The sequence below is a fragment of the Condylura cristata genome, unplaced genomic scaffold, assembly GCF_000260355.1.
Source record: "Condylura cristata isolate star-nosed mole 26May11 unplaced genomic scaffold, ConCri1.0 scaffold00002, whole genome shotgun sequence".
NCBI classification, from domain to species: domain Eukaryota; kingdom Metazoa; phylum Chordata; class Mammalia; order Eulipotyphla; family Talpidae; genus Condylura; species Condylura cristata.
The window spans coordinates 46,968,221-46,979,082 of NW_004567103.1; the positions used below are offsets into that span (position 1 = coordinate 46,968,221).

A 10,862-nucleotide genomic window follows, 5' to 3' on the forward strand; every position below is an offset into this window, starting at 1 on the left:
TTTGGGCTGCTTCCATGTTTTTCCAATTGTAAATAAAGCAGCAATAAACATGGGGGTACAAGTATCTTTTTCAATCAGTGTTTTTGTGTCTTTTCATACCCAAGTTCTTTTACACAAATAAATAAATAAATAAATAAATAAAATCTTTTTTTAAAGAAAGCATCACTTTTGCCGATCTAAATTCACAAAGTTAATAATGTGTAAGGGCAGATTGAACACTCCAGTATTAAGTTGAAGGTCATTTGTTCCAAATTACATGCATTATGCATTAAAATAGTAGGTGTTTACACATAATAATAGCAAAGGAAGTCTAGATGACACTTCTTTTTAACCCTTAACTTCCTGTCCTCCTCTCTCTATGTCCTAACGAGGAAATTAATTTTTAGCCAATGTTAATAAAAATTAAAATGTATAGTGAGTAATACGCTGGGTAAGACTTAACAACTTACTTATTGGTTGTGAGGTCAAAAGCTTCAACTGAAGCTGAAAGACCATCTTCAGTGACACCTCCTGCAATCACAATTTTGCCTTTATGAATTGCCACTCCAAACATGGATCGAGGCGTTTTCATTGGAGCTAGATCTTTCCAGTCTCCTTTTTTGGGGTTGTAGACAAACATCCGGTTTGTACATTTTCTGTTAATAGGAGAGACAACAAAATGGTCCATTCAGAACTGTCCCTCTTTGTAGAAGAAATTTCATTCATCTTTGAGCTTGGATTCTCATGAAATACATAGTATAAAAGAGGATCAGGAACATTCCAAAGTACTCTTAACCTGAACATATGCCACCAAACAAAATACAATTTCAAATACGAGGACAAAAACCATTTTATAATTTATTTATATCTCTGGACAGAATGGTATCTTCAGTTTTGGCCACACTCTAGAAGCCCAGGCAGAGTAAATTTTAAGCCAATCTGCTGCTAAATTCAGTGAAAGATATGAATTCAGTAACACTACAGAAATTAACTCTGAAATTATAATCTTTAAATATGAATATGTTTAAAATATCATAAATTGTTTATTAGACCTTGGTAGCAAAAATACTAAGTTGTTTATTATTTGAATATCCCATGAATGAACCACCTGACTTAAAAAATAATTAGGTATGAATGTCTCCATTTTAAATGTAACTAATTAACATGATGGTCCATTCCATTTGTGTCTACTATACTTTACCAATGTATTTTTTAAAATCTGGGCTGTGACTGAGATGGGGAAATGTACAAAAATATGTAAAAATAAACTATTATAAAAAAAAATCTGGGCTATGGCAACTAGTCATCTGGGCCGATGAGTAATGAGACCATTCCATGTGCTAGATGCTGCCAGAAAAAACCTGGACTTATCTGAATTACTATTCTTAGTATGTTCCTTATAGTTCTATAAAATGATCCAGAATTTATTAAGGTGAGTTCAGAATTCCAAATAATAACTGATTAACTTGCTATATTCGGTAAAATCAGAAGCAAAAATCCAAAACTCCTTACTTTTTGTGAAAACTATTTTTTCTTTAATCTATAAAAGAACAGATATCTGAAGTAGAAATATGTCTTTTAATATTTGACTATGAATATTATTTTAAAACTTCTTGGTAAGTTTTTCAAATTTACTGTGATAATTAGTGCAAGTCAGTGCTTACTTTTAGGTAATGACTCATTGCAAAGTTCCTGACTTTGGCATTTGTCAAGCAATGTTGTCTGGTTAATGATGTTCTCAAGATTAATATATTCTTACTGACAGGACCTGTATGCTCTTACTGACATATCAATTTCCTAGTCCTAATACTACTTGAAGGAAACAATTTAAATCATTTGGCAAGAAGACTATGTTTCCAAAGTCAGAACACTGCTTTATACAGTTATTTCATTCCATTTACATAGGAAAAATGCCTAAAATAAGATTTTGGACTGAGTGAGTTTATATCTTCCTTTCAATATTCATTTCATGGGAAAAACTAGAATTAAGGAAGATTTAAAAATTTTGGAATATTTTATCTTTGAGTATGGGTAAGTGGTATAAAAGCATATTGCTTTCAAACTCACTATCTTTGTATGTTAATTGAGTACTAATCATTAATTTGTAACGATAGACTACAGCTTTCACTTCTTAATTTCTTTTACTTCCAAAAGATTATGGATGAGAACCGAGTGCCATTTCAGTTTTAGATTTAATGAAAAGGGGAAAGAGCCCATTAATAAAATAATTTGGTTATAAACCATAGGAAATTTCAGGTACTTACTTATCATCTGTCTTTCCTCCTAGACAATATATCATCCCTTTATGTGAAATAACATTATGGCCATAGACTTTTATTGGAAGTTTTTTTACTTCACTCCACTTTGCAGCCCTAAAGAAAGAAGATAGTAGAAATTACATGCTTTCTGTATATTTCAGGTTATAAAAATATGAATGCAATAGGCACTTATATACCTGAATGCTGAAGAAATACAAATGGCATGTCAACTTACACAGGATCATAGCATAATACTGAATCCAGCGATGCCTCTGTTTGCAGGTCTTTGCCTGCAACCACATAGATTTTATCCTCTACCTCTCCAAGACCAAACAGACATCTGGCTGAAGGCAGAGGTGGAAGCCCAACCCACTCAGATGTTATGTTATCAAGCTGGAAAAAAAAAAAGTACACAAGGAATTGTGGAGCTTGTTACAAAAATAATTAGAGCTTGTTATAAAAAAACCTGTCAAAAAACAACTATGTATTATTTATAGTTTATTGAGATAGCCAAAGGTTTTATAAGTAAAATTAAACCATAATCCAAGAGATCATATTTTACTTTTAAAATTACTGAGAAAAATCCAAGGCTTACCAAAATAACTGGAAAAGCAAAACAAAAATGAAACAAAATCTCAGGACTTTAAGAAAGAGAGTAGAGTCATCATAAGTAAGTGTAGAACTGTGAGGTTTCTTGTTTTCTTTCCATGTTGCCTGTTCAGGTTTTAAATAAGTAATCAGGACTCTTTGAGAACACTGGGCAGAGAGGTGGTCATTGCAGTATGGAGTGCCCCTCTCTCCTCCCACATGCTATAAATAAACAAGCTTCCCAAGCCAGTGTCCCAGACAGCTGCACATGTCCCTCAGGCCACAGACAACTGCGAGGTTTGGCAGTATCTTATTTTTCCTTCAAAATTTTTTGGGTTGTTTCTTTATAACAGCTGATATATTCAGGTGTTAATATCAATTTCTGCATGCTAGACTTCCATTGGCACTGATTTGAAATACCCTCCTCTTTTAATTTGTATTAGGAAGTAACTTCGCTTGTTTTTGTATAAGCCTCACACAAGCTTTCTTGTACCCATGAAGGGACTAAATTACTCATTCCTTTAGTGGTGTCCTTTACTTGAGGTTGCTAAGCCAGATAAAGAGATTTTTGGTGACCCCTCCCTATACTACCTTTAATATCTGCATATATTTCTGCTATCCAGTTATTCTGGATTGAATTCATTTTTCTTTTGTTAGACAGAAGTAGCAGTAGAAAGAACAACAAATCAGCAAGTGCATTCCTTCAGGAAGCAGTTTTGTTGTGCCTTAATGTCCTAAAGTACAAAGAAATACCGGTAACTTAACTCATATAAATATAGAGAAACAAAACAAAGGAACAACAAAACTAAACCAAAACAAATCCTAGAAACATGACTACAAGATTGAGACTACTAAAAGGGAACATAGGGTGGGAGTGGGAATCAAAAGGACAAGGCAGGCCCTCCCTGGTGGCGCAGCGGGTTAAAGCACAGCACTGATAATCTAAAGCCGCTTCCGCATGAGTTCAATTCCCGCCTGCCCCGGAGGTGACCACATGGCGCGGCAGACCTCTCCTGGCCCGCCCGCTGCTCCCCTCAGCAGTGTACTTCGTTGATCTGCCTGTTCTGCTCCCCACTCTGTCTCTGGTGAAGCCTCTCACCGCTCCTGAGCCTCTGGCCTGTACCCCAGTTCTGTATGCACAAATAAATAAATCTTTGAAAAAACAAAAAAAAAAGGACAAGGCCGTTTACTGGAATATGCTGTGGGATTTTGGGTGCTTTGTTTGTGGTATGGTGCAGTAACATACATCTGAATAGGTGTGATTTACCTAACTCATAATGTGTTGTTACCTTGATGAGAACTAAAGAAAAAAAGCCCTTAAAATGATTTCCTCTGGTGGTGTTAGATTCACATTCACTAATTTCAATATCCATATTGTAATTGTAATCACTAATGTTTTCATTATTGGGGAAAAAAACCCACCTCCTTTGCTCAAGAAGATGGTGTTCAGTACAGCAGAGTGTTGAATGTCTGTGTAGTGTTTACCCTGTGGGAGTTTAGCACTCAAAACATTACAGCTATATTATTTAGTCTTCTAAGACAAGCACTCATCTCAGTTTTACAGAATAGGAAACTGAGACACAGAAAGTTTATATTTGTGCAAGCTCAGAGAGCTTTATTCATATTCAAATGCAAGCTGTATCAATCCATAGCTTGTAATTTAAAGTGGGGATAGCAGCCACTTACTTCTATTCCAAGCCAGAAGGTCTCCTACCCACACTGTACTTAATACTTAATGTGTAATCAATACTATGTATTGATACACCTCCAGGCTATGCCCAAGAGGTGCTTCCTACAGGAGATAAAACAGAAGACCACTGCCAGGCTCTTTTAGAAATGAGTTCTCAATCTATTTACCTTTTTGGCTTTCAGTTTCCTCATCCTTAAAATTGCAATTTGGCCCTAAATGTCTTTGGATGCACTGTCCAAATATTTGATAAGTTTATTATTACTATGAAAAAAAAATCCTCTCTTACCTAGGTAAAATATTCTCATTGTTTATATTATAGAATTAAATTTCATACTACATCTAACTGACACATTTTAAACAGATACAACCAAGTAGAAAAAAAATAAAACCTGAACTTTTCGTACATTTTTTTTTCTTGTAAGTGGTAAACTTCTTTTAGAACTGGGTTTTTTTTTTTATCTTGGCATCTTGTTCCATTCTGTAGCACAAAAAACATGAAGCAGTTTTCTTGAGCCAGAAAAGAGGCATTGTCACTAGAAATAAGTTAGTAACAGGTTCATAGAAGTGAATAAAGATAGATTATGTGTATTTTATTGGATCTTTGATTTCTAGGTACCTATCTTTCTGTGTTTTAATTAATTTTTACCTCCTAGATGTAAATACTGATTTTTAAATTGAACATTTACCTGAATTAAATTAAATTAAAATTTAATTAAATAAATTTAAAATAAAATTTATTTAATTAAAATTAGAGCTTTTTCATTTGCATTCAAATGATTATCGTATCTATATAATTTTGTTTTACATAATTAACTTTTTTCAACACTGAAAATTAAGATACAACAATTACATTTTTCAAGATTAGAAAATCTGATAAAAAGTATAATATGTTGCAACTGCACAATATGTCACATTTCGAGAGCATGCATTAATCGTGATATGACTTTGTATACCCACTTATCTTTCAAGTCAAATGTCCACAAATATCCAGATTAGCTATGACCTAGCCAAACTCTTTTAGGGTAGTTGTAAGCTACAAATTTGGGTATTGGCATTGTTAATGACTAAGCCATTTTATTATAATCCACTGATAACATGAAAGAAATATTCTTTGAATAAATAACCAAGAATTTATTAATTTGGGAGGATTTGTTTCCTTGGAAACTTCTTTGTTTTCACAAAACAGATTAAGTTGTAATAGTATCTAAGTATATGTCTGATCCAAATAAATGTGATCATTGATCAGACATAAACTTTGAGTCATAAACTTTTTATCATAAAAAATTCTAAATATAATTAATCAAATTAAAATGAGTGGCATTTGTGTAGACTATTTTTTCCTAGGAGAGGATCTAATGTGTTCATTTTCACCAAAACCATATTTTAGGCAGTAATCATAAATTAAAGACAAATTGTTATCTCCAAAGACTTCAAATCAGTTCAAGGAAACTTGGAAAACTGTAGAAAATCTCACTAATTATATCTCTTTTGTAGTGTGCAAAGTACTTTTTTTTCAGGAAAAGAAAATATAAGATTAAATATAGTTTTTACTAATATTGGGTTTTGAAGCATTACAGTCATCATCTATAAATATGATATTGTAAAAAGATTATAAAAGACTATAAAGAAAATCTTGATTCATCACTTAAACATTAATTAGAACATTTTTCTTCCTGAGAAAAGAAAGCAAACATTGTTCAAAAATGAATGATGCAAAATACATAGAAATAAAAAATTTTCTAAAAAGCCCTCATTTTCACCAAACCTTTTGTTAAATATTAACAAACAGTTAACTCATTTAGATATTTCTGTCAGCACTCTAAACAGTAAAAGAGCAAGAAACTGGGAGAAGGTATCAAGGGGAATAAAAAGACAAGCAGCCTGAAACATTCACAGCTAACTGCATGGTAGCAGCTTTCCCTTTATGACTCTATTAATACAAAAAATAGTCTTACCTGGAAGAAATAGGACTGTAGAGGTTGATCCTTATTTTCTTCATCCACATATAGTCCCCCTACCACATAGACCTGGTTTTGTTGGGTAACAATGCTGGAATGGTTTCTGGGAATCTGCTCAGCCAGTGCAGTAAGGTAACATTCATTTTCTGTGGGATCATAAGCCACTGCAGCTGTGTCATTAACCAAAAGAATCAGGTCTTTGACAAACATCCCATGCCTGGGAATGTCATTCAGGTAACCAGGAAGTAAGTCTTCATCGCCAACGTCACCATTCACCTCACCAGCTCCTGCCTTCTCTGTGTTTTTGCTAGGTTCTGGGAGTTTGCCGCCAAAGGCATCTTTGAGAACTTTAATTTTTTTCTGGAGTTCTGGGTTGCTTTTAATTATATCATCTTTTTCGACATGATCTTTAAAATATTTTTCTGTCATAAGGCGAAAACGAATACAGTCAAACACTTCATTAAGGTTTTTAACCCTGTTTTCTTTGTCTGTTCGCACCCATTTCATTACTGCCTCAAATACTACGTCTTCCTTTTCTACGTTTAGGCTGTCATTTGAAATGACTGAGATCAGTTCCTGTGGAGACAGCTGCATAAAGTCCTCTTCTTTACAAATCTGTATAAAACGATCAGACACAAATTCACGGGCAGAGATGGCGAGTCTTGGACAGTCAAGAAGAAGTCCTAATCTGAGGATAGCTAGACAGTTACCCGGAGCAAGTCTTTTCTGAAGATAAGAAACACAAACAGTGAACACAGAGGGGATCTGAAAGCGGCTGGCCAAGGCGAAAATATCTTGCACATTTCCATCATTGAGATCAATGCTGGCGGAATACAGGTATTTGATGATTAAATCCAGTACTGCAGGGTCCACATTATCTAATACTACCTCCTTTTTCTTCTCCTCTTCAATTTCAGATAAAAAATACTCACGGAAGTAGGGACTACAAGCTGATAAAATCAGTCTGTGGCAAGGAAGACTTTTATCACCTGCCTTTAGGGTGCAATCGATGAATTTTTTCTCATCCAGGAGATCTTTTAGACCATCCTGAAGAAGGGTGGATTGGTAAAGCCGCAGTTCCTCTGCAAGTTCCCGCTGGGAATCCATTTTGTGAATAACCTGGGTGAGGAAGGGGACACTGAAGGCCTTAGCTCCTCGCAGCACACAGGTCTAGCTGTAAAAGGGCAGATCAGTGTGCTTTGCCCAGCTTCAAGCCTTTGCAATTTAATCCCAGCAACTAAATATAGAAACCAACTTTAACAACGGGAATTTTGGAGAGGTAGTTTGGCGTGAAGAGTTATTCTTGCAGCTGTTTTAGATTGAAAGGAACAACTGGAGCTTTTACTCACTAAAGAAACAGCTAAGAAACACAAGACTTAAGTGAAATGGAAAGCTTTAAAATACACAAGCATTAGAAGCTTTGCTAATAAAGACTTCCATGAGAAAATGTTTACTGACAAACTGACTCATAGAATGAGTCAGTCCACTTAAAACAGTCTAGTGACAAGCTAGCTGACTGAATTAATGATGCAAAGCTCAAGAATGTGAGGTGAATTGATTGACTAATCATAAGCAAGATTCCTTTTCCAAGAACTGTTGCACCCAAATTCATTTTCTACTTAAAACATTGGGATATAGAATTATCTTTTAGAAGTGGAAAATCTGGCCTCCCTCATGGCACAGGGGTCAAAGTCTCAGTGCAATTAAGCTATCCTCAACCACTGCAGCATGAGTTCGAGCCCTAGCCAGCAGACTCTCCTTTGTCACCTGCTATTCCCCTCAGCAGCTCCATTTGTTCTGCTTCCTACTCTGTCTCTGGTGAATCCTCATGCCCCATGTACTTTCAGCCCTCACCCCAGTTCTTGTATCTACAAGTAAAATTAAATCTTTAAAATAGAAGTGGAAAACAGATATTTACTTGTGTAAAGTTACTTATGTAATATATATTACTTGTGTAATACATGTCAACTACCATTAACATGTTTAAAAAATAATTTCTGTCATAATTGAGAATATTAAATGTAGAGTAACTGCTAATTTTCTAAGACAGTCTAAATCCCTTATTCTTAGGAGGAATAACCAGCATTTAATTAAATTGTCAAATTAGGCCCTCCCTAGTGGGGAGGTTAGGACGCAGTGCTGCACGCCAGCTGCAGCCACTTCAGTGTAAGTTCATTCCCCGCCAGGAAGATGATCCACATGGTGCAGAAGACCTCTCCCCTCTCGCCCACTGCTCCCCTCAGCAATGTACTTCATCCATCTGCCTGTCCTGCTCCCCACTCTATCTCTGGTGAATCCTCTCACGGCCTCCTGCACCTCTGGCCTATACCCCAGTTCTATATGCATAAATAAATATTTTAGAAAATTGTAAAATTAAGTTATTCATACCTTGCCTTGCTCTACAAAGGATTTGATGTGGTAAACAATATAATGAGTGAAACAAAGGTAAAAGAATTAAAGGAGTAATCAAGACCAGAAAAAAAATACAAATAAGTCGATGTGATGGGGAACCCTAACACACACACACACAATGTCACTAAAAGATATTATGATTTTAAGTGTTGAAGATGACTTTTAATTATCTTTTTTAACTTAAAAGAGTTAAAAAATAAGACAGCTGTAACCCCATGAGATTAATGTTAATAGTATAGCACAATCAGGGCTAAGTGTGACATCAGTTGTACACTTTGGAAAGCAGGCTTACGCAAAAGGAAAAAAAATATGTAATTGGGATCATAATTTTTTGTTGATTATAATAGAACACCATATTAATAATGGAATGTAGAAGGCATTATTTGTAGGAAAAGTTCTTTGTTTATAAATAGTACCATATACCTCTTCATGATTGCATTTATTACAAAATGAGGAGATATTTTCTAAGTTCAGTGGGGCTGTAGAAATGCTGTTATGTCCAAAGCTGGTGTTCCAAAACATGCCCCAAAGAATATAAGCTCCATAACACAGGGGTTTTTTGTTTTTTGCTGCATACCATTGATCAGGACCTTGTGGGTGCACCATAGATGTCTGTCGAGTGAATGCCCCCTCATCAGGTTAATTACATATTTTTAAACTTTGAGGTGTCTATCCATTAGTCAAGGTTTTTTCTCTGACTTTACATCACTGTGAAGTCAATGGTACTGTTGCTACAACAGCTGAAAGAAGAGCTCATTGACTCCTTTTCCATTTATAGATGCCACTAAAGGTTTTAACGTACTAGAAAAAACTAACAGCTGCTCACTTGTTTAAACAATAAATGACTCATTTCGCTTTACAAGTAACACCTAACATTTGAAAAGATTAATGAGTCAGATGCCAACACCATGATATGACACTTGAAATTATTCCTCACTAGTTGGCAATTTTATAAAATCTCTTTTGCTTAATAAAATAAAACACTATTCCTGGGGACGTTTTGTGATATGTATACATTTTCCAAACAACCTCCTGCTATCCCAAATAGGTTATTATAATTACCATCACTTTAAAATGTAGAAATCCTTTCTTATTTAAATGAATAATAAAACCAATGTATAACTTTTATTCATTGATTTTTTACTAATTTGGATTACCACTTAGTTTTACTGTGTATCTATGGTAACACCTAGTGTTTCATCTTATTTTACATGTTTCCATACACTTCTTTCCCAATAAAGAAAGAAGACTCCATTGGCTAATTTCAATAATTTGACAAAGTTTCCTTACAATGTTTCTTATAACAAAACAATGGCAAAAAAAAAAAAAGAAGAAAGTCTGATGTCAGAGCGATCACCAAATCTTACCTAATCAAGACATCAGAAAACAATCCCCTTATTTTGAAAACTTCAAAGAAGTTATAAGGAGAAAATCATTAATTAATCTAGTTATTTACATCTATTTAAAAATATTTAAATACTATTTCTTGCCAAAATAGTATTGAAATTATTTACAAAATAGTACCCAAATCTCTACATAGGGGTTGATACACTACAGTTAGCTATAATTTTTAATTTTTACAGAACTGTTTACCAAAAGAAATGACAAGGGTCATCATTTATTAGAGTTGGCTACATTTGGAGTTCTATGATAATATACTGAAATCAAAATTTTATAACTAATAAATGAGCATTTTGATTACTCCAAAAAAATAATACTTTCAAAACATTAAATGGTGCTGCATAAGTTCTTTATTAAACCCAACATGATAACAGACATTTAATATCCACAGACCAACAATTTACAATTATTAGGTACAAAATAAACATATTTACAAACTGGATATATTTCAATTGCAACTTTAAATATAATTTCAGAAAACTGGCAGTAAAATCTTAGATAAGTGAGTTTTCCCTTAATTATTAAAAAACTCTTTCTTAAAAACTTTTCCATGGATGTAAAAACTATTCCATGTCT

The 10,862-nt window shown here is 34.2% G+C and overlaps 1 protein-coding gene across 1 annotated transcript in view; it reads right to left on the minus strand.

Annotated features, from left to right (window-relative positions):
• KLHL41 (kelch-like family member 41) overlaps positions 1–7,655 on the minus strand; it is a 12,405-nt gene extending 4,750 nt beyond the window's left edge. Inside the window, exons 1-4 of the mRNA XM_004674566.1 lie at positions 6,471–7,655; positions 2,473–2,630; positions 2,244–2,351; positions 450–635 (exon numbers count right to left, since the gene is read on the minus strand). Of these exons, the coding sequence (XP_004674623.1) occupies positions 450–635; positions 2,244–2,351; positions 2,473–2,630; positions 6,471–7,580 (1,562 nt within the window). The 5' untranslated portion in view covers positions 7,581–7,655. The remainder of the gene's footprint in view (positions 1–449; positions 636–2,243; positions 2,352–2,472; positions 2,631–6,470) is intronic.
• Between the last annotated feature and the right edge of the window lie 3,207 nt (positions 7,656–10,862).